General features: G+C 41.6%; 1 protein-coding gene across 2 annotated transcripts; it reads right to left on the bottom strand.

The window, feature by feature from the left end:
* Positions 1–559: 559 nt before the first annotated feature.
* On the bottom strand, positions 560–22,833 carry LOC121590433 (T-cell leukemia homeobox protein 3). Of its 2 annotated transcripts, none has more exons than XM_041910115.1 (4): positions 22,051–22,833; positions 19,679–20,031; positions 10,904–11,129; positions 560–1,930 (listed from the first exon to the last, which is right to left on the bottom strand). In XM_041910115.1, the coding sequence occupies exons 1-4, from the start codon at positions 22,212–22,214 to the stop codon at positions 1,729–1,731; spliced, it is 945 nt and encodes a 314-aa protein (XP_041766049.1). In that variant the 5' UTR covers positions 22,215–22,833; the 3' UTR covers positions 560–1,728. The 2 variants fall into 2 exon arrangements, with proteins under 2 accessions (XP_041766049.1, XP_041766051.1); XM_041910117.1 differs by having other exon boundaries at positions 22,029–22,109.
* Positions 22,834–24,311: the final 1,478 nt, after the last annotated feature.

Here is a 24,311-nt window from a genome sequence, read left to right as displayed (position 1 = left end):
CCCGCTCATTAGCACGATTAGCCCGTCACGACAAATGTGTTGGTTGATTGTGAAGCGCCACACAATTAGGAAAAGCCACTCAACGCTATCATCCCGAATCCCGATGATCCCCTTTTAACCAGTGACAGCTTTCCGAACTTGGCCAACTTGGCGACTGACGGACCACAGCACCGTAAAACTGTAACAGAGCATTGTCTCCGGCTTTTGCAAACGAAATTAAAAATGTGCTGCATTGCAGTGCTGCTTCGCATAAATCAGCCTACGGGGCCACACTCGTGATGAAGGGATTAACATGTAGAAAACCCATATGTTTCTGCTGCTCCTACACCAAATTTCGTCTCGTCTTGTGCGCGAGGAGGCGCCAACGCGAGGCACCACAAACAAGTTTGAATGCAACAGTCTCGTGAGACGTATTTTGTGTAGTCAAAAATGTGTGAAAAGTATTCCAAAAGAAGGGGGAATAAAACCAATCATACGCATTGTTTTGTAATTTGTTTCGTTCTCCATTTTATTACTGTTCTTTATTTCGATCCGGGGGGGGGGGGGGAATGGGAAGTGATTTGCGCCTTTCGTCCAACTGTAACCCTATTTTTCGTATCTTCACTTCCTTTTAGCTGCTTTGGAGATAATAATTACGTGATGCATGTGCTTCTCATGTGTGTGTGCGTGTTTTTTTGTTTGTTTGCAAAAGAAATGGCCACGCTATACTTATGTTTGCCCCATCTGGTGAAGCAGTAAATTAAGCTTATTTTTAATAACAGTTCCTTAACCCTGTCGGGCTGCACAACGTCTGGTCAGGCGGATATGGGAGTTTCGTATATTATTTTGTGTTTCCTTCATCTTTGCACGAATTTATCCTTAAGATGTCTAGTGCAAATGTCTTAAGCATCTAGTTTATCCTTAATGATGCAAATGTACAATGATGCAGCTTGATATTGATGCTATTGTGATGGGATGAATGATCGCCGATCGTTGTCTCTCTCTCTATATTACAACTCAACTACAGTTTAATTAGCTAACAGCTTAAGCGATATGCTATTGAATAACCCTTCTTACTACTGAAACTGCACCCGATCGATTTGCGTTCCATTTTCCACTCTTTCTAGAATCATAATCAGCTGCAGTAGTGTCGTGTACCGTTTCCACTATATACACACGCACACATACACACAAACAGGGCACTGGAAATACTGCAAATGTAAAGATGCACTTTCGCTAAATGCTGATAATCGTATCGTTACTCTTCTTGCGAAGTGGTGAAGATCCCTAGCCTGCGCCTAGCTCGTGATTATAGAAGTATGATAAATGTTCCTTGCTCGGAATACATTAGTTAATATTATCTCCTGCTCTAGCCCTAAACTTCTCTCGATCCCTAATTTCTACAAAGTTTGGAGTTATCGAGTGGTGAAGTCGTCGTTTTCGTTGTATGTCGTATCCTTGGTGAGTCGGTTTTTATGTTGTTGTTTATTTTTACAAATATTGTACAACGTTTCACACGATGCGTGCGCGGCACACTCATTCAATTGCTCACTGTTAACGTTTTAGTGCCAAACCTTCCTGCAGGTAGTAGGTACTAGCAGCCAGAAACTCTCGCTTTAATGCTCACTCGCATACGCAAACACACTCCCATTCATATCACAACGCTGGACCTGCAGACGCCCAGCATGATGTATCGACTTTTGTTTCGATGTTGCACCGGTTTGGCCGTGGAAAACGAAAGCAAGCGCTTCAACACCCGGCCGTATGCGCCTCGGCCCATGGCTGCAGTCCGTGGAGGGCGGCCAGCGGTGCACCGGGCGTGGTGGCGGAAGGTGCTGCCGCCGATGGTGGCGGTTGGCCGAAGCCTTTGCTGAGTGCTTCTGCCTGCAGCGACAGCATCAATCGGTTGGCGGCTTGCCGTTCCGCTTCTCGTTCCTCTGCGGTTTGTCTCCTGTGGAGAGAAAATAGAAGAAAACATGCAATAAGTGCGATTGTTTGAAGGTTGTTATAATCCCAATGGGAATAATTGGAATAATTCTAAATAAGAACAGCAAATGGTGCTTCGCATTCGAAACGATGTAAACTAATACAAAACAAGCGTAAACATCGATTTCGTTGCTTAGCAAAACGTGTGTGTGTCTGTGTGTCTACTGTTGCGTATCGTTTCCGAGCTGTCGGCGCTTTTCATGGCATACAAAGCATGCACACATACACACCCATGAAAAACTTACTCACATGTGCTCAAGAAATGAAGAAAAATGTTAACCTCCTTAAGCATGTAATTTGACTGATTGGTGTTTTGTTTGTATCGTAGCGTGTTTTTCCTCCCCTTTCGTCCCTTTCCTCTTTTTGGTAGGGAAGTGGAAAAGGATGAAAAGGATGAAATTAACCTTCTGCAAGCAACTCAATTTAAAGAATCGCATGTTCTCGCCAACTTATGTAGGCAGTTGCTGTTTTTCACGAAACCAAATTGAATTCAGCGCAACGGCTTGGTTAAACACGACCATTGGTTCAGAACAAAACAGGGAAACAAAACGCAATCATGCTCACACACGCACACACAAGCAAAAAACAGAACAAAACCTTTAGTCATGATCAACTCGTGCCGGTTGTCTGTGGTGGAAAATTTCGGGCTTGGCCGGGGCGGAAAATAAATCGATCTTTTTAACAAGGCGAAAATCGTTGGCATTTTGGTTGGATGGAAAGAGAGAGAGAGAGATGGAGCCAAATGAAGAGCGAAAAAGAAAGACAGCAGCAAAAAAAAAGGTTCGGATACTTCCCCACATCCGCTCGCGTGGCGGCGCTGTTCCCTCCGACCACTCCTGCATTAAATATTAATCGTGGCTGCCATCTTTTTAAGCGACTTTCCAGTTACACTTTGACCGGGCTAAACGAAAGCGGGGAAAGAGAGCGCTAAGTGATTCTAACCAGTGTTGGGACCGCGCGAGGCAAGAGTTTTCCTTCTGCGCGCGGCTGACTTTTGGTACGAAAAATCCATACTCCAAAGGGGATTGGTCGAGACTGTGCGGCGATGAGGTTGTGTTATTTTTTATTCCATTTTGCTTCCGAGTCCTTTAAATAGTCTCTTTATTCATACAGTGACAGCTAGCGCTTTGTCATGCGTCGAACAAAAAAAAAATCTTTTTGGGGCCAATTTGCCTGATTTGTTCAGTATTTGTGGAAGGTGTGTAAAGTATGAGCTTATTTTAAGAGTTACATGAGCATGCATGGACTAAAATACTCTTTTTTTTGTTTAAAATTTTATACTTTTTTTTAAGTTTATCTTTTTTAAACTATTAATACCTAGAAAAACAATCCCAAAATTCTATACTTGTAAGGACAAAAAAACCTGCTGTCGCTTGTCAACCTTTGTGTTGGTATTGTTTCTCTCTTTTATCCATTGTTCATCGTTTTCGTCCCCAAAAGTTTGATATGAATTTTTTATGCTTCGCTTTATACCGAACTTCTCCTGTACCGCATCACTACCTGGGGCATCCTGCAGCGCACGGCACAGAAGCTCGCCGTTGCATTATTAAAACCTTCATAATCGTTAGACCAGAAGATGAATCACCGATATCGTGTATACAGCGGTAGGGACTTTAGAGCCGCAGTGGGAACAAAAGGAACAAAAGTGAGAAACAGTTTTGCAAAGAAAACGATAATATTGAAATGATGTGACGATGGTTTTAAGGAACATTGACTTTCGTTCATCGGGTTGAATGGATTTTGGAAATTGAAAACTGATGCTATTAATGGTCGAGTTTATGTGGTTTGATGTTTTTAAAGTATCTTTTTTTACTTTGGTTCGGGTTTGCATCATTTTTTTATATCACACAAAAGTTCTTTAGTATATAGATACTTTCATTTTTATACTTAAAGATATAAATAAAGACTAGAATGGTATATGTATGAGGTAGAAATTAAAACGCTGTCTATTTTTTAACCATGTGTTTTTGTCATATACATTAAATTGGGATCACTTATCGTAGCTGTTTTTCCGACAACTCTCTTCATGAAGCCAATTTTGAGTGGAACATCTGATGTAATTATTTAAAAAATAAATCATTGTGTAAAATAAGGTAATAAACACACAGCATCTTAATAAAAAATAAACCAAAAGTTTACCTACTTCTTTCCAAAAAAACCAATACCCCATCAATTAATCGTTTGTCTATTTCAGTATACAATCAAATTGATTTGTGTTGAATATTTTACGATTCTGGCAAATGTCTGGCCCTAGATCTTGTTAGGCATGTAATTGAATTACTTTCTTCCGTTTGGTTCTACTGCCATTGTTTTCCGTGCATTTCTTTCCATCTCCCTTTGCTTGTCCCATTTGTAGCTTCGTTTTTATCTTGTTGTAAACGAACGTGTACCGTGTGTCGCAAGACTACATCGTGTGCACTGCTTAGCGGGACAATTTGACTGATCAAAGACCAAGAACGCACAGCAATACGGTGCAGAAGTGCTTCTAGGTCCTGCCAACCATTACTCATTGTGTCACATCGTCGCTTCTCGCCCACTGTCACACACGCAAAGCCATCCAAGAAGGGTGAATCGGGAGTTAATTTTTTGTGTGATACTTCGAAGGGACAGGCTATTTTTGCGAAGGGTTTTAATTGAGTTGTCCGGTGGGAAAACTTCGAAACGAAACAGGGCTCGTTTGTCGCATGTAGAAAACTGGCGCGCGTTCATTAGGCGGTCTTAGGCGGGTGGCGTAGGAACGATGCGCGCGCTAGAGCAATGGCTGTTATTTAATTTAATTATCAAACAGTAGTTGATTATTTCGCATTTAATCCGCGTGGCAAAGTGTGGCCGAGCGGCCAAGTGGCTGGATAATGGGACGCATGTTTATTGTCACAGTGCATTAAAACTACCGCCACCATCAATGCGATGGAGCGATGGGGCCGCCTGGTGACGGTGCCGTGGCTGCGGTGTAACATTTATGAATAAGTTAGCGTAAATGTAGCTGCTCGTTAAATGTAAGGATCCACAAAGCACTGTTAACTATTAACAACACTGCAGGTGGTGTAGAGAAAGACAGTTTTCTTAAATCTTCTCACAGACACACAGACCCCCACCCACACACGTACATACGTATGTAGGAAAGTGATCACGCTGTACAAAACACGTTCGTGCAAGCGAAGATGTCTTTCGTTCGGGCCCTTGGCAGTGAGATTATTTATTCAGCAGGCTACAATCTTCGACGATTTGGGAATCGATTTGGTTTCGTAAGTTCTGTCGGCATCGGGCACAAATGGGCACGCTGGGCAGCACGATTGCGGGAATCGATTTCAGTACGGGAAGGCTGTAGTAAGTGCAAGGGTAAAGAGGAGTGAAAACGTTGTTTTGCAACGATTTTTACAACCAACTGAAACGATTGATCAGCTCATTTGGGTTAGAGTATGGCCGACTTGGTACGTTTGGGTTCATTGAGCAAAGAGATTGGCAGTTTACGGTGGTTTAAGATCGGGGGAAGGCTTAGAGCTCAGTATATTGCGATGTAAAACGGTACTTTGGTAAGGGAGCGATGCATGTATCTAAGTATGCATGCTTTTTAACCAAAATTTACATTGTAATTTCTTAAGCCAGCTTAATTCTGTTAAGAACATGGCCCACCTAAAACAAACTCATATTTTATGAGAGCTTTTTATGGAATTTAGAGCTTTCAAATGTAGAAAATGGTAGGAACAAACAATATATAACGACATAAGTCGATCCTACTTGGAGAAAAAAAATTATTTTAATTGGTAATGAAAATGCTGGCAGTCGCTGAATCCCGAACAACCTTTGGCTCTTGCAACCCCCTTATATGTATGTGCCGTCTACTAAATTGAGCTGACGATATCTGTGAGCCTAGAATGTCGAAAACGGAACTGACTTCACTTTTAAGTGTTCGGAATGCGTCCAACAATAACTGTATATAAATGTTCCGTGCGTTACCTTATGTCTATTGTGAACAAAATTTGACTCGAGAGAGCTTTATAGTCGATCGATTAATAAATACTAAACTAAACTAAACTGAAAGCATAAAATGTTTAGGCATTTTATAGTGCTTATGATACTTAATCGCGGCTCATGATTGAATGAAGTAATATAATATGTCAAATGTTCAAAATAGAAAATTAAATCCTCTGCAAACTCCGTGGTTATTCCGTACAAAAAAATCTTAATTGGAGATGTGAATAATTAATTTTTTTTTGCAACATTATTTAGGGATGCATTCCGCAGCCTGACGTTATAGGAATCTGAAACCTTCACGTGTTAACACACGAATTGGATATTGCTAGGGTTTCAGAGTATTTATGATCTATAGGATCTCAGTTTATAAAGGTAATTGATGCTTGAATATCATCCAAGATGGCAAGGATTACAGAAAAGGGTATTAAAAAGATTCCTATTTTAATTCAGAATTCCTTGGGCAAAATTTTCCATTAGGCTAAATACCATACATAAGATTACAACTTGATGATGGAATAATTATTTGTTATCATAAGATTAATTGCTTTGTTCTGTTTGTTTGCAAGTTTGTTTTAATTTCAATTATACTCAGCTAGAAGATTGATTTACAAATCTAATACTCCATATAATCTTCATCTACCTAAAACATAACTGTTCCATTGTATACTAGAATACACTTCATTTCATATGCAGCCGTTGAGGTGAACAACTGTGAGAAATTGAGCAGGTACGAATTACACTGTCCGATTAATGATGCATAGCACTCGCTTCCGGCAAATGGTCAACTATTGCTTAAAACGTTGTTCGCTACTTGACTGCAAGGACAAGCAGACAAAACTTTTGCACGTTCGCAGCTAAACTAGAAAGTCCTCCGTCATGATACACACACACGGATTACGATGCATAATTAATCTCGCAAGCGTTCAACTGCACGGCTACACATCACCCTCGCACCCAAAACCGATCCCAGAACGATCACGTTCGTGTCGTGTAGCACAGCGTAACCCTCCATCATTCACGAGCTGCTGCTGAGCAGCGCCATCAATAATTAAAATCTGTAAAATTAATTTCCACCAATACTCTGGCCTTCCAGTGTCATGGAGCCTGGTAACAAAAATAGCAAGCTGTCATCAGCAGCAAACTACCATGAAAGGCATCGTTAAAGCGTTGCTTCCCCGCCATTGGCAGGTTGCATGAATCAGTACCAAACCCCAACCAGCCAAAAACTAGCTCAAATTCCGTTTGCGTGACATTGGCGCTAGGCAATGGGGGCTTTACCTGTATGCCAGTGGTATTGCAATCGGATGGCAGTAATCAAATTTAAATGCGGATCTAGATGAAGCTAATTCACCTATCGGATCGGCAGGTTGCGCTGGTAGCAATGGCAAGCAAAACTGCGTATATAATCGTTTCGCAAACGGGGATTGAGGGTTTGTGGAGCGAGGATACATAAATCATGCATTCGTGGCTGTCAGCGAATGAATCGCTGATGATTGCCGTGCAGGTTGACCATTTGCAATCCAGTTTGGCGGTGTGTGGATCTGGTCGGTTGGTGTGGTAAGCGTACCGTAACTATTTGCCATAATCTGTACTTCGTTCGTGCTGGTGGCGTTGCTGCTCAGGTGAGGTGTGGAATAATTTATGAAAATGATTAAATTAAATCCCAAATTCAATTTATAATAGATGAAGCAGATCGTTAGAGAACGACCCCGGTAATGCGGCATGAGAATAGTTCTACCAATGCTGCGCTAAATTTTGTGATCTGCATTTCGTAGGCCAGACCAGGCCAGTTGTTAAAATGACCCGCAGCAAATTAGTGTATTTCGCGGAGGTCCTACTAGCCTCGACTGAAAGCGGTACATTGTGTTGATGATGATGATGATGATGAGGAGGTTTCTGTCAGACATGGGCCTTATAATTGCTTAACCCATTTGCCAGCTGGTGTGAAGATCCCAACCCGAAATGTGCTGCCGGATCACAGCTTGACTGTGGGTCTAAATATTAAATTTGCATTCCTTTTGGTAGCCTGGAAGAGGACCATATGCAGAACGAAAGGGTGCCTAAAATTAATTAGCTTGATCTTAATTTGTATCATTTTTAGTGTTTGGTTGATAGACGTTTATGAATTAAAATGTGTTGTCTGTGAAAGGAGTAAGCTAAATATGATTTAAGAAGGATAAAAATGCAAATGCATAACAGTAAACTCTGAAGTCCTTCGCAATGATCCAAGTTATCCCGGCAATCAATATCCTTCTTTTTAAGACTCATTTTTGCAAACAGCAATACATCAAAGGCCATACCGAATAAAACATAATTCATTGCTAGCTAAAGATCTCGCTTCAACTAAACCCCACCAATAAACTCAAACATTTTCATGCCACAAAACTGAAGAACATAAATTGGGGTTGAAAACTTTATCACGCCATTTTACAATAAAGATTAAGTAAAATGCAAATGAAGATGAAAATGGGCCCATTTTACTGAGCAGGTAAGCTAACCCCGGCAATGCGTAAGGGAAAGTTTATCCTTTTGGATCGCTTTCTTAAGGGTTTCGCTTTAAAAAAAACCCTTTCAAAAGTTGTAAGAAGTTCCGACGGAATTTGACTTGACAATCAAGCCCGAAAAGGATTCCCTCAATGTGTGTGTGTAGGCCACTTAGCAAAAGGTTGTTGAAATTTAATATAATTACCCTGCTATTTAGATAATTAAGTTCTAGGTCCCCCTTCTGCAGACCAAAGCGTAAGCTGTACACCATTCCTGCCGGTAACTGGGACGTTATCAATCTCTTCTATGTCTTCCCCGCTCGGCAGGACATTTTGTGGCCCAGTAAAAGATGGCGCTTAAGTACAAGACATTCCGGGTTTCTAGCGTTTTGCTATACACGGGTGGCTTTTCTTGCTTCCTTTGTTATACTTTCAACGGAAGCAGAGTTATTAATTGATTTTAAAACACGCACACAGGAAAAACCGCAATAGCGCGCGCGTCCGTATACTTGGAGATTCAAGGGAAATTCGAAACGCACCGCAGGAAGACGGATGGTCGGGTGTTCCACTTGGTGCCTGCTTGGTGTGGAAACAATGGTCAGGATTTAGAGTGATGAATTAACCGTCCAACATCGCCTAGCCGCAACATAAAAGTGGATCGTTTTATGGTCCCGTTTTATCAGCCGACCTTAGATCGTTCGCCTGAGAAGGAAATTGGAGCGAGCTGTTGTGTAAAAAACCCACACTAAACCACATTGAATGAGCCACAAAAAGAAAAAAAAAATTACCGACGGTACAACTTGTACGCACTCACAAAACCCGAAAGCGCACTAGTTTCGGAAAATAGCGACCGAAATGGTGTTTGGCTCCATTTTGCTAACTCGGACTGTATAAACGCCACCGCCACACTCTTTCCACAACGGTCGTCCTGGCGGTAATGAAAGCATGAATAATTCAGAAATTGTAATTAGCAATGTTAATCTAGTAATTGTTCGTACCTTTCCGTAATTGTTCGCGCATAAATTATGTTACCTACGCTTGGAGCGAACAAAGAAGAGCAAAAAAGAACAACACCCAATCCTGCGCGGTCCCGAACCGCTCGTACCTGTGTAACTCGTGTTAACCGTGGAGTGCAACGCGAATCTCATGAATATTCGCCGACCACCACACAGCAATGGATGGATTTCAAGAAAGTTTTTGTTTTGTACAAAGGAATGCTTTTCGTTTCGTCTTGTACGATTGGCCGCCATCGGGACGGGTTGACGGGATATGAGAATACAAAATCACACACCAACTTCAGTAGCTAGATGAGGAAGTCAGGTCGCCGAATTGGATTATGGCAGAAGGATGTTATTTTTAATTGAATTCCAATTACTAGTACAACAAAAAAAGTGACCGTGGACTATTGAGTGCAGCTGTTGTCCTTTGGGTTTCCTAAACCGACGGTACGGATGTAGATTTCACAAGCACCACGACAAGCAAGATGAACCACAACGCGGATCACACAAGTTGCAGAGGATTGCGAACGATTATAATTGACAAGACACGATGCTCTATGATAGAATAAGCGTTCATCCGGCATGATTGGATTCGGTACGGTTCGGCGGTTCTACCAAATCCGTCCTGTGAACTGTCCGTTGCCGACGGTGGCGATTTTTTGGCAGTTTCGCCACGCTCCAAACTCCAACGGGATTCGATTAGAGTGCCGCCGGTGAATGCGACTAATGCAAAAGAAATTCAGCAAAGTGTTAGCACAAAGCTGTGACTCTCGTGTGGCTGCTGCGGTGGATAAGATTGTTTTTTTTTGCTGCTGCTGCTATGCTGTGCGCGTTGATTAGATTCCTTTCGTTTTGTGCGATTGGGTTTTGTTAGATGTCATGCTGCGATGTCCCTTGCGGTCAGATGCTGCACATTCGGACGAGCATGCAAAACCACACACCCACTCAGTCGTGGTAAAGTTTCACTGTTTCAGCTGTTTCGTTGTTTTAGCAACTCTAATGGATTGTTTGCAAATTGGCGAGAGTGGTAAGCGGGGAGAGTGTAATTTGAAGTTGCGAGTGGAGTAGATATTTTAGCGTATTAAAAAACAATCTCCAACTATACTTAAAAAAGTTTGACGAGTGACAGTCTGTTAAACAAAACTAAAAAGCTTTTTACCTCATACAATAGAGCAATTCAGTGCACCTCAGTCAAGCGTGTTTCAGAGTAACTTATGCAAAGCAAATGCCCCACCCATACTCATTTTCCCTTCCCTTATTTGGGATATTAATTTCGCCCCGAGCCGACTGTAGCCAAGCAATACTTTTTTTTTCAAAATCAATTACCCGCACGAGCGCACAGGCCAGTGTCACATGCATGAACGGTTTAATTCATCAACGAATATTTGTTGAACCCTTGTGCTAGCTAAACCCATTGACCCGTTTTTCCTGCCTTGCTTCTTTTATTGCTACACACGTACACAAACGATCCCTTTCGCTTACCTCCATTTTGTGCGGCGGTTTTGGAACCAGGTTTTCACTTGCGCATCGGTCATTTTGAGCCCCCGCGCAAGGGCAGCCCGTTCCGCCGACGCCAGGTACTTCTGTTTGTGGAATCGCTTTTCCAGCTCCGCCACCTGGATGCGGGTAAAGGAGGTGCGTGGCTTTTTCCGCTTGGGCGGTGTCCTGTTCTGGTACGGATGGCCAATCCGACGGGCAATGGGGAAAGCTGTAAATGAACGGTAAAGAAAAGCACACTATAGTTAAACAAGAATTATTGACAGAGAATTTCAGCATTTTTACACTAGCATGTGTGCTGTGGCTATGATTTTCGTGCTTGGGGCTTTAGCGCGTGCGCGCGTGTGTGTGTTGAAGATTGTGATTATCAAAACGTCACCCTCCAACTAGTCAGCTTGAGCATAATGTCGGAGCTCGTTGGGGGCCATTGTGGTAGCTTGACTATTAAAGGGCCATTATCATGACTCCCTTATTATGGCGCCCACCTAAACCACCGAAAGTAGACACCTGGGAGGCTTTATCAAGCTGCATTTAATTTTTATTTGCCCTGGGTTGATGATGGTCTATTATTTTTGGGGGTCGGTTAAGTGACAAAATGGGAAGGTTGTTATAGCACCTTCTTTTTTGGAACAGACCATTATTTTGATACCGTATACATTTGGGCATAAAAATCATGCGAGTATTCATATAAATGCTGCGTTGTTTTGGTTTCAATGAAAAGTTGAAATTTCCTTCCAAAAGAAAAAAAAAATCTTTGAAATTACGACTACCCTTACATTAATCGAATATTTTAGAAAGTTATTTCTATCTATCACCCATTTTCTGTTTGCTGGCCTAAAGCCTGTCAGTGTAACAATATCCATCATCCGGGCTGTATCTATTTGAAAATTACTTTCCACCATTCTTGATTTTTTTATTTGTGTACCAATAAGAATCCATTTTAAAATCGTTTTGTTTTATTATTTTCTGTTTAAGTGTTACTCTATGTACTTTAAATAAATTTTAAAACATTGATCCAGACAATGTTAAGCCTTTCTTTACAAAATATTAACGCTTAAGCCAAGAATTAAATCCCTAATGAGCTAATCTGATCGAGCCTGCCACTAAGCGGTGTTGATTTATATTTTTTAAGATAATAATGTAGGCTGAATATAAGAGGCTAGTTTTATTAAAGTTTTTTTTTTATAATGTAGTCATGATTTCAGAGGCTATATTTGAAATTCCATATTAAACAGCTGGCTAGTATCGTAAAATTCCCCAAAATTTGTTTGATTTTTATATATTTTTGATAAGTTTTAAGGATCTATTTTTTACTGGTTGCTATTTTTTGTAGACACCTGTAATTTTTGACTTCGCATTAAATGATTTTGGAAGTACAAAAAATAAGCGTAAAGATACATGAAGATTTGTTCGTTTCAGCAGGACCTCGGCAGTATTTTTGCGTAACGGAAATGTTTTCAATTTAAAAAATTTAAGAAAGATTACATGCTCCAGCAAATCATAAACTTGTTGAAAATGTCAATAATATCTTTGAAAACTCTGTATTTACTTGTTATTAACTCAGTATTTCAGATTGTTTTCGAAGAAATAGCCTGTCAAGACCTAAAACTCAAACACAGGCTGCAATCACTTAGAACAAGAAGCATTGTTAAGTAACATTTTTTAGGTAAATAATATTGTATTTACTCGTATCCATAAATCAATTAAATCTCTGCTACTATACACACTCTGTTTAATGACATTGATCTGATTGAAATACAAACAAATCAACAGTCTAATATAGTTCATTACTTTAATAAACTGACAGGCTTTTTGTACTGGCTGTAATTTGATTCAACCTCATCCATCCAGCAAAATGATTGCAAAAAATTCATGACATTAATTCCAGCTAAACAGTTTACTTCCGTCTCTCTACCTGCCGGCGTTCGAGCCATTGACATTGCTGCTTGTATTAAAAAAAACGCCTTACTACACTGAATTTTAAATTCCGCCATTTACCAACCGAACCTGTCATGTTGGTCATAACGATTTCGTGGAAGGTTTGCTGCACTCGTCCATTATTATGGCAAAAGCAAAAAAAAAGCGCAAAACAGACACACTCTTTTTCTCAGCATCAGCCGTGAGCGTTGTGCGTCACGGGGGAGACAGCAAAATTGCAACGCATTTATAAAAAAATACAAGCAAAGTAGTCCAAACACACATAAAACATGCTGGAAGCAAATTGTTATTACCGTTCATTAGCTGCACCGGAGTGGTGATACATATATGTGCATTTTATTTCCGTGCACCCGGGGAACAGTGTAGCTTTACAACGCAAACACAACCGGTGGGTGGAAATGGGTGGGAAAGGTATATATTTCATCGCCGTCCCGGGTCGTTGACGGTTGCATGTTTTATCAGCCCCGTTTAATGTAGGAATTTAAAATAAATGAGTTCAATTATACACATCTCCTTCTTCCCGCCTCAATCATCGCTCCCGGCACTGGTTGTCACTTTTTTGTGTTCAGTTGACCTTTGGTTCTGTTAAACGCTACAGCAGCTAATGGTTTAAGGCTTGTCGTTCGACCTTATCCGATTATTACAGTACAGACACGTCGTTGTTTAATCACAAATTCGTTGCAAGACGCACATCGATAAAACGATGATGCCTTGCTTGAGTTTAATGTACTCAAATATTTATGGCTTGCAATTAAAATGATAACTTGACACCAGGGACGATCACCAAACGATTGTTATGTACATTACTTCGATGTTATATATTATATAAAAACATTTCTTTCATTAAGTAGACTTCAATTTGGTTCCAAACTGATGGAACCATCAGGTAATTGCTATTAAAACCCGTTCCAAATGTAGATTGCATGTGCTCCAATCGCATCTGCACCAAACCACTGTTTGTCTTTATATTGGCAACCCATCGGTAAGATTTAACGATCCAAAATACACGGAACCCGTACGGTACGGGTGTTTAAATATCGGCTCACACCAAAAAAGCAGTGAACCGAACACTCCATAAACACTTACGGTGTTAAAAGCCTTCCCAAAGCCTCCCGCCAAATCTCACCCATTGGGACTAGGTATAGCTGTAAAGTGTAACTCCTTCAAGAAACGCAAAGCCCAGAACAACACAGCACACGGTTCGGGTGGGCGATGTGGTGTAGAAATCAATTCGCTTATTCTTAGACACAACCCCGGGAGGACGGGATGATAGCAGCTCAAACCCAACCCTAGCGACGACTTACGCTTTCAATCGCTTCTAAGCTCCCGTTGCCCCAGCGTCCCATTCACCTCAAACAGACGAGAGAGGTAAACTGTAAATTTCTGGTTTTATCGTTGAAATAAAATATATTATTTATAGTTATAGGATGATAACGCCTCGCGTACACCGCAAAACCCTCCGGGCGGACAAAACGCACGGATCGGAATCGCACACCGATCGAATGGTTTGAATGGTCGTAACTGCGTGGTCTAGCAAATGGTTGCTCGTGTCGTTGGGGGCAGCTAGCAGACAACGGGTGTGTGTGTGTGTAAAGCTGGCAATGCCGTGTGGTAGTGGCGGTGGTAACTTCAAGCTCATGTACAACTCAATTACGGCGTGCAATCCAACAGGCGCTAAAACGCTTTCAGTACGCGTGTGCGATCGAAACGGCTTTGACAGTAGTGGACTAAATAGCTGTAACGATTGCGCTGCCATTGTAAAAGGGGAAAAGCATGCTGAGTGATACTTGTGGACTAGTTTTGCATCCATAATAGGGGCAGTGAGGGACAAGCTTAGACATACCCGCGGTAAGGATATCGGCGCGATAGTGTACCTAAGCATAGAATTAATGGCGATCAATGCATTTGCTAGAGCAAACGACCAGCACAAGGCACCGTCGGTGACGCTTCGGCATGGCCGAGCGTACTTGAGTACTTAATTCCAATTAATTGCCGCTTTCACGGGGCCCAAGGAAAAGTAGCGCAAAAGCGTTGCTGTGTGCCACAAATTGGAGCAATATCGTTTAAGGAACATTTGCCACCCTATCGAACGCTCCCGCACGCAAAACGCTTCACGAAAGGATAAAATAGCTTTTACCTCGGGGTTTTGGGCACGTGAACTGCGTTTACTGCGCTACATTGCCCTCCCCTTTCGACACCATAAGCTTACTGTTGGTACGACGCTCTCCAAGGGGATAATAATCTTTACAATAATCGGACCCAAGGAGGGCAGCCACAACTTTTGATGAAGACGCTATAACGATCGATCCCCAATATTGGTTGGCGGGTCTGTCTGTTGGATTATTGATTGCTGTCGGAATCGTGCCTGACGTTAACGGTGATTGCAAAACGGGAAGTGTTTTTGAGTAGAAGGGGGGGTGGGAGATGGAGTGAGATGGCGATATTGAGGGTGATAGGACGACGTGCTACACGCAGTTTTAGACAATCGGCGGGGAAAGGAAGGATCGGAAGCATCGGAAAGAGACATGAAAAATATTGTATGGCTTTGTGCATTTCAATTATCGTAAAGAGATTGTAAATTATTTGTTTTGAAATTATAAAAGGTTAAGCGAGTCTGTGCAGTAAATCTCTTGCTACTATTGTTATTGAGTAAATCAATGGAAATTTGAACGGAAAATAATAAGCTACCATCGATTTTGGAAAGAATTGAATTCATTGATTGAAGAATCAATTGATTGATTGAAGAATAAAGAATTGAATTGATTATTCTACTGATAGCTATTAAAGCTCCTTTTGTCGTTGTCCCCGACTTTCAAAAGTTTGTATACTTTAATTACAAACGTTACTACACATCACATTTTGAAAGTACCCAACACATTTCAAAGCTTTTGGGTTGTTGAGCAAAAGCTAAAAGATTTAATTCATGCTAGAATTTCAACAATTGTTTAAACGCCTTCCCTACGCTATATGACCGTAAGGGAAACATATTTTCGTCAGTAATGTTTTCCTTAAAATCTAGTTCGATACGTTTGTCCAAAAATGCTTATAGAATGGTTTACATTCGTTTATTCAACGTTTAAGACAGCCCGGGATCGTTTCCGTTCTCCCCGACGGCCCCGAATTCCTTTGGCTCGTACATCTTTTAATCGCATGATTCATCGTAGCGTGCAATCTTCCCATTATCCAAACGAAACGCGACACGAAAACTGGACTGCGACAACATGCTTCCTTCAATCCGACACAGAAACGGAAACAATGTTGTGCATCACCAAGCCAGATTGTCCACTTCCGCTAGGCCGACGGGTATGCGTGCGGCCGACCCTGCGCGTAGCGGATGACACGAATCAAACAAGCTTCCGAGACGCAACGCCAACCTCTCTAATCATCTCCCACGGGTAGGGTCGGGTGATTTGAAGAAAGAAAAAAAAAGGCAACCAATTTCATTCAAGCTGACCAAATCGTAGCTTATTTCTAGCGTGTGTTGGCTTGCATGTCGCTAGACCTTCGTTTGGTATGGTAGTGACCCAAGAATGTACGATCAAAAGATAGGCCTGATAGGAAGAACCAAATGCCCAAAAAAGGTGGCGATTCCGAATTTGACGCGTGTTGCCGGTCGGCTTGTAGGTGGTGGTTTTTTGTTAGGATGTCCTCCTTGTTATTTGCGATTTCATCATCTTCGCTGGGGCGTGTGCGGAAGATTCCTGTGAAATTATACGCTTTCAATGCCAATTGCCAGATGTATTCTTGCAGCCTTGACATGGATTTTTCAAAAATATCGCTTGACGGCTTAATGAAGAAGGTGTGGAAGCTTTCGTCGTCTGCCACATTGTGGGTGAAGCTGTCGAAAAACTACAGGTGTCCGATTGTTTAACAACGATCTACAATAGTTTGGCTAATGATAGGAGTGTAGTTGTACACACTATTAAAATAGAAAAATAAGATCTACATTATTCAGTCGTGAAGCCTCTCTTTTCATGCTACCAGTTTGGTAATGATGGGAAGTTGTCTTTTCCCAGTCATCCGAATTTATCTTAGCCGACGGACATTTTCTTTCCTCTTCGACAAGTACAATCAGCAAACAATCAACAACTAAACATAATTTCGAGCCATTTAGGTGCCCGGTCGCCGTTGGTAGAAAAGGGCCGCCCGCCATCGTTGAGCAAAATTGACCACCGCTGTAATTGTCGGAGGTTTTGTTTTAATGCTATCATTTACTGTTGCCATAATTGCTGTTGCTGCTGCTACCGTGCGTAAACTGTCCGCGCAAAGTATCCTACCGGACGGCTCGCGACGCAGCCCAATTGCCGCTTGCTGTTACGAATAATAGCTGGGCCATTTTTCTGTCGTACCGTCGTTGTTCCTTCGAAGGAGGATGACCGGCCCCGGCTCGTCCGCTTGTAACTCATCCAACCAGCAAACCAATCATCAACCAACCAGAGCCGCGTACTGTCCAATCAACCGAGCCGTCTTTTCAATGAGCGCATTTGCACTCCAAGGCGGCATTTTGCAGCCGCGCACAAAGATGTCTGAGATGCTTGCTACAAAAGCTACACAGGCCTACCGGGCTTTGGTTCCCGACAACCAACCCGTGCACCGAAAAGAAAAGAGTGGTCCAATCTCGATGCTCGGTTGGCATAAAACAACACACATACGATCCAACGGCACACACGCAAGCGCCCCGTCAACGGCTGCCGCGGTTACGCTCCGGTTGATTTGGTTTTGGGTGGGTTCTGTCGGCGATAATTTATCGCAAACTTACATGCCGAACATTGCCGAAAATCTCCCAAACAGCATCGGACCAGGAAATTATGCAAACCAAAAAAAACGCTACAACATTTCCTCCCACCATTTCCGTCCAACCCATCACCGCTTGCGCCAAGATCGAAGATCGAGTGCCCAATCTCGCCTGATGATGATGCGCCGTGTTCATTGCCAGCTCTGTACGTTGTCGTAGGAAGCGATCCGGCAAGCTAACAAGGGTCACCTCACCGGTTAATCTTTTAAGTAAAGAAGCTTGTACCGGGGCCTGATAAGCGGGGTACCAAAAAACAGAAAAAAAGGTGTGATCCGCGGGGTCCTGCCCTCATCGGGTGAGGTTGCCCGTTCGGGTTCAGCCGTTTTTCGGCCTCCTTCACCAATAGACATACTATTGCGGCGTCTTGTGCGATGACGCAAAGGTGCAAAACGATCAACAAGAGATGTCAGCTTAATTGGCTTCGGGGTGGGGATAGAGTCTTTTTTTTCGAGATAGACATGAATGAAAAGGTAAAGCCTCCGGAAGGCGCAGCGGAAGGCGACTATCGAAAGGAGGAGGAATGGAATTTGTCAACATGGTCTCGATTTATACTCGGCCGGCGCTTCCTCTCGGGCTTTCGGGCGCTGCGGGAGAAAGTGTGGACATAAATATGTCAAACGGTTTTCGATGTTGAATCATTTCTGTTTTTATTTCCTTTTTGGGCTTCCACGTTAGGTCTTACGTCTAATTGAAAGGACACCTACAAACCGGGGCCAGCCACGGGGGTTCGAGGAGCGTTATCAGAGTGCCAGGAATGAGTCAGCAAATTAGGAGATAATACGGCACCGTTTGCTTGCTATGTTTTGTTTGTGCTTGGTCTGATAGGCGAAACAGAAAAAAACGACTCCCTATGAAGCGAACTGGTTTGTCTACTTTATGGAATGGTGTGTTTTCACCACTTCAAAAATACCATTTCTCTTTCCCTCTCGACGAACCAATTGGTACGATGGTTAATACCGGTTTAATAAATGTGTCTGTCGGCAGATATTGATTTAATTTTGGATTGGAATCTGCTCACCGGTATTTTCTAGACCGTAAACCGATCGAAGATTGTTTACGATCGAGGACGTGTAAACTGAAAGCGAAGGAAAACCGAAGCCACGTCGCGCGATGTACTGATCGAAGCGGCGAGGGTCAACATGGAGCTTTGATTTTTGTTTTAACGATCAACCGATTAACCGTGTTGCCCCTCAGGGCGATGGTGTCTGACTCCTGCGGCACTAGCACGATTCGATCGTGTGTATGTTGCGTGTTGCCCTGGCGACGGATGAAACGTTTCTGAATGATGCGGCAATAATTAATACTAATAGCTGCTGTTTTCATCACTGCGATCAGAATGAAAGGTAAGGTGGTTGGCTTGTTTAGCACAACGCCATTTACGACCGCTGCAAGGTGCCGCGGAACGGTGGAAGCTACAAAGATCTACTATGGCAATCGTGATACGATTACATCCGCGAGATAAATATTTGACCGTGCTGGGCGCACGCACACGACGATCTCACTGCTACCGTGCTGGTAGTCACTGAAGACACTGCTACCGTGCTTTGGTAGTCGATTTATTTGGGAGATCATAATTTTCCAACTATTTAACCTTTTTTTCGTCCCACAACAACTTGCAGCTATGATCACATTCGAAAGCGTAAAAACTTCATCTTAATTCCGAGGCGCCGAGATTCCCGGTCGCGTTAAACCGAGCGGTGGTCTGTTTATTATTTTTCCCATTAAATTCCTTGTAATGGTCTTGTGATTAGACGGTTCGCTGTCCAAATGCCATGGAGCACAACTCCATGGAAGATGAAGCGGGTCGTAAAAATCAATCGTAAAATTTTATGTAATCGTATACAGCAGTCGAAAATCCATAATAGGATCTGCATGCTTCTGTAGTAGTTTGAACATCTCGTTAATTTTATAGTTATTATTGTTAACTAAATCCTGTAAGCAGGATTTCCGAACGTAAGCCTATTTAATGGGTGTGTTTCACTCTTGACACAAAAGCGACTCGTACTCATATGTGTCGCGTCACTTACCAGCTAGTCGATCCTTGACCGCTTGATGGGCGAGCGCGGCCGGATGCAGTGGGGGCAGCGTCCAGGACAGTGGATTGCACGGTCCTCGCTGGGGAGGCACTCGCAGCACGTGGCCGCCAGGATACATCGGGTAGCTGTAGAGCGCTCCCGCCGCGTACTGCAAACTGCTCGGCGAGCTGACCGTAATGTGATGCCCGTTCTTGATGAGTCCCTCCGGGCCGGTGTCCTCCGAGCCGGCATCCTTGTCCTTCTGGTCACGATCGTACGATTTGCCCAGTAACCGCGATATGCTGAAGGGCAGGTTTTCGTTCGGCGATCGTGTCGTCGGTTCGGTCGAATGTGTTTGATGGTCACTGATTGAAAAGAAGTGAGGGGAAAAAACGAAAACGAATAAAAACGAAACAGTTGTAGTATATTTCACCGAGCTTCTTAACTTAAAAGCATCTCCTGGGTTGATTCCACTGGGACGCAAGCGACCACTTCATAAATTCAATCAATCCTATCCGACTGCCGTATCATAAAGAGGATTATTTTACAACCTGTTTTATTGGGACACAGTATAGGCCAGGTCAGGCGAATATTTTGGACTGTGGTTACTTTTTTGTTGCTGTTTGTAAACATGTTGCATTTTTAATGAAACTGTTTGGTTTACCAGAATTGGTGCCTCTTTAAGAAATGCTTGCAACTCTTTTTCCGACTCCACTTCCGCCTTGCCGCCTATAATTTGGATTCAGGGCCGAGTGGTTGGTTGGTTCCTGGGATCGATTGAATAATAAATGAGCTCTAACTCTATCCGAATCTTGAAGGAAAAGGGGTTTATGGAAAGTATCTTTCCTTTTTAAAAAGCGATCTCCTTAAATCATATCACTCCCGTAAGAGCTTAAAGGAGGAAGGTGTTTGAAAATTATGGATCTGTTCATAATGCAGTGCGGGAGCTACTGGTTCGTTGTGTAATCGGTTTGGTAGATGATGATGCTACCGTTGTAGAATGTTTTTGTGTGTAAGCTTGGCCTAGCTGATGATAGTACTTCGGCCCTGACCATTCACGCACGGTCTGTGGTTTGCTGTGGGTGGATGTGCGGTAGCCTTTGAGGGGAAGGCGTTGATAGTTTATTCAAGCGACTATTTCTTGTGGCATAAATTAGAGTCTAATTAATTTGTTAAATTCCGCCGTGTGATCTATTGCGGAGGGCACGCTTTTTGATGTTGGAATAAATTGCCAAAACAGATGGAACGCAGGTAGGGGAATGTGGGAATGTCCAAAACGGTAGGCAAAATGTGATTCATCTATTCAATAGAGAGGCACCTGATCTTAATTAGGTCCGATAAGCTTGATGCGTACGATTCGTGTTTTCATTAGTACGAACATGGCTGCACAAAAAAGAAGAACGCGTAATCCATCAAAAACGGAATGTGGTGAAAGGCACACCAGCACAAAACACCAACTAAAAGCTATTCATTGTCAATCATCGCGAAAATGATACGTAATTAGAGAGAAAAATATGCTAAATTGATGCGCTATAAATACGCAAATGTTGCATACAAATGTCTATCTCTCTCATTCCGTCCAGTAAATGGCATTATCGTTAATAGACAAGAATAGCTAAGCCGTCTATCTATGCTGATGCTGCTGCTGATTATTCAATTTGTTACTCATTTGCCAAAACTTTCATCACAATGGCATTATGTGCATATTCATGAACATTAGCGCTAACAGCAGAAATAATGGATGCATTAGTAACGATCGTTTGGTCACTTTTCGCAATGAAAAAACCTTCGAAGCTTAGGGGACCGCTAAAATGGATTTTTAAATTAAAATGGCAGAAGATAGAAATGATTTACAGTTGATTTTACTATTCTTGCAGAAAAGGAGGCCATTCGAATGTTTTGCTTTAAATTTCTGGAACTAAAATGATACTATCTACAATTAAAATAAACATTTGGAATCCCGCTATCACCTAATCGAGCATTGCTTTAATATAAGTTATTTAAGTTACTTTTTACTAGGTGTAACTTATTTTTTTCTTGGTTTCCTATCACACATATGGATGTTTTACTGTTTTTTTTGGAAAAGTCTCTTATTTGATTACCAAGTTGCCAAATTTCAATTTGACTTCATATTTTATCTCAAATTACGAGTAAAAAAGTTCTTTAGAAAAACATGTTTTAATTATTTGCCATTAGAATTTCTGAGCAGTATCAGAGTTAAGGTATTTTTTTGTTGTGGGTTAAGGTAACAACGGCATGCTTCGAGACATATTGTTTCGACACTTAATTATTTAATACTTAAATAAAGCCCAATAGTTATTATAATACTGCTCGGGTTGTTTTCTTACTTCGTGAAGCATACCGTTTTGGTAACACACACGTACCTGGCAATGTCGGACTCTTCGTAACAGGACCCATTGCCATCACCATCGAGATCAATGTCTTCCGAGCCACTGTTGTAGGATACGCGCGATTGACAGTCTGAGTCAGCGTCCACATTAATCTCTTGATCAAGATCCTGATCTTCGTCCTCGTGCGGCGACGACATTATCGCTAGTGGCGGAATTTTGGATGTATTGTATATTTTCCGCACAGCACAATGATTTCTACACAAATACACACACTCACACACTGACACAAACAATGGAATTTGATAGCTGTCACAGCTTCTTTAATGGACCTGAATTCCCGAGCCTGATTTCAACACACTCATATAACTTTGTTCTTCCTGCTTCACTTGCAATCAACAAGGCAAACTGTTTGCAAGTAATCAGCAAAGTATTTCAAACGACACTACTCATTGTATCGATGCTTGCTCATTAATTAATTATCTTTCATCATCAGCACAGTTTGCTCGAGCAGCTTTGCACTGGGTGTGGATTTCTTAGGTTTGATAACGGTAACCACCTTAATTTGTCACTTTTCACGAAAAGTTGTGTAATTGCTATCGACACTGCACCGACAATGAGCAAGTAAAAGCACTACCACAGTAAAGAATAAACATCCAGCCCTTGGTTTGCGATTCACCCGCTCGCTTTTGCTAGTCGAAACGTTACGAATGCGTGATTGCGTGTTTCCACCAAAAACCGTTCCACCGTTTGGGATGCCCGAGTCAAAACAATACGAATGAACACGCGCGCCGCAGAAAAACACTTTCGTCCGCAACCGTTGTTCTAAGCGGTTTGTGCACCAGCAAAGTAAAGACAGACCCTCAACCATCAAATCGAGGTGGATGACACGCCCACAGAAGGTTTTACATGTGTACCTATCACTTATGTACAGGGTGAGTATATAACCGTGGCTCTTGGGCTTATGGCAGTGTGATGGTTGTTTTTTTCCTTCGTCGGTTTTACTCACCCTAATAGGGAACAGTGATGTAAACAGCATATTGTACTTGGTTAGGATTGTGTGTCGCTGTTAAATCGGTTTAGATTAGATTGGATATTTAGGTTCATATGGGGCTTGAATCCATGACGGGCATGTAATTAAGTCGTATTATTTGACGACTGTACCACGATTCACCCCGTTATATTGCTCTCATTTTGATTACAAGTATGTAAATTTCTAAATGATTTTCAATATAAGGGTAGGTGGGTGTTTGCATATTTTGTATCATTCAAACCATTTTTGCCACTAGTTCTAAAAATTAAGAGAAACAGTAAAAAAATAAAATATTTTTTAAAAATACATTTTATATTATACCGTTACAGCAGTAAGTATGATATAATCAACATATTTTTTGATTAATTTATCAATTTATTAAAATATTTATACACTATAGAATTAGCAAAAATGCTTCAATATCACGAACGATTCCAGCGTATGAAATTCCATACTCAATTTTTGGAAAGCCCTATCCTATGAAACTAAGGAGGAAAATGGAGAAACAAAAGTAAGTAACGTAGTTCTCGATTTTTTTCTTTCATAAAAGATTCGTGTTTCCTCAAATTTTTTGTCGAACAATCGTGTGACAACGACGTTACGACGACGTTACAAGGCAAGTGTTGAAAGAGATACCAAGCACAAGATTTCATGAAAATAGTAAAACTGATTAAAAATTGGTGTCTACTTTCTTGCGTATGAAATTTCATACACTGGGATACTACGGTATACTTTTTTCCTTAATAGGATAAACTCGTTAACAGATATCCCGTAGGAGCCGTATAGCTTTTTGAAAGACTTAGACGAAGACGACGAGTCGAAAATATCGTGTCATCCAAAAATTATTTAAAGCTAAAGCTAAGTCTGACGTTATAAATCAGATGATCAATACTAATCGAACCAAAAATAAACAACGATATGCATATTGCAACCGATGTACAGCATATTTGTTTATTTACTTATTTGTTATTTATTGTTTATTTGTGACGTGGGTTTGCATCCTTCTTAGTGATTTTGTCAATACTACACATAGTGAATCTGAAGCCAGTTATCAAAAATGATTTCAATATTCATTAGTATATGTTATTTGTTAAATTAAACTAAAATTTTAATTTTTTATTGCTTAACGTTTTTGAAATATTTCTATGTATCTCTCCACATCTAAGCACATATATCGTATCTCAAATTCTAAACAAAAAAGGATTTCTCTCCTGCTTTTGGAACAAACTTAAGTGAAATAAAAAAAAAACTCTTGGTTCTTGAA

The sequence above is a fragment of the Anopheles merus genome, chromosome 2R (genome assembly GCF_017562075.2).
Source record: "Anopheles merus strain MAF chromosome 2R, AmerM5.1, whole genome shotgun sequence".
Classification (NCBI taxonomy): domain Eukaryota; kingdom Metazoa; phylum Arthropoda; class Insecta; order Diptera; family Culicidae; genus Anopheles; species Anopheles merus.
This window is presented reverse-complemented; position numbering and strand designations above follow the sequence as displayed.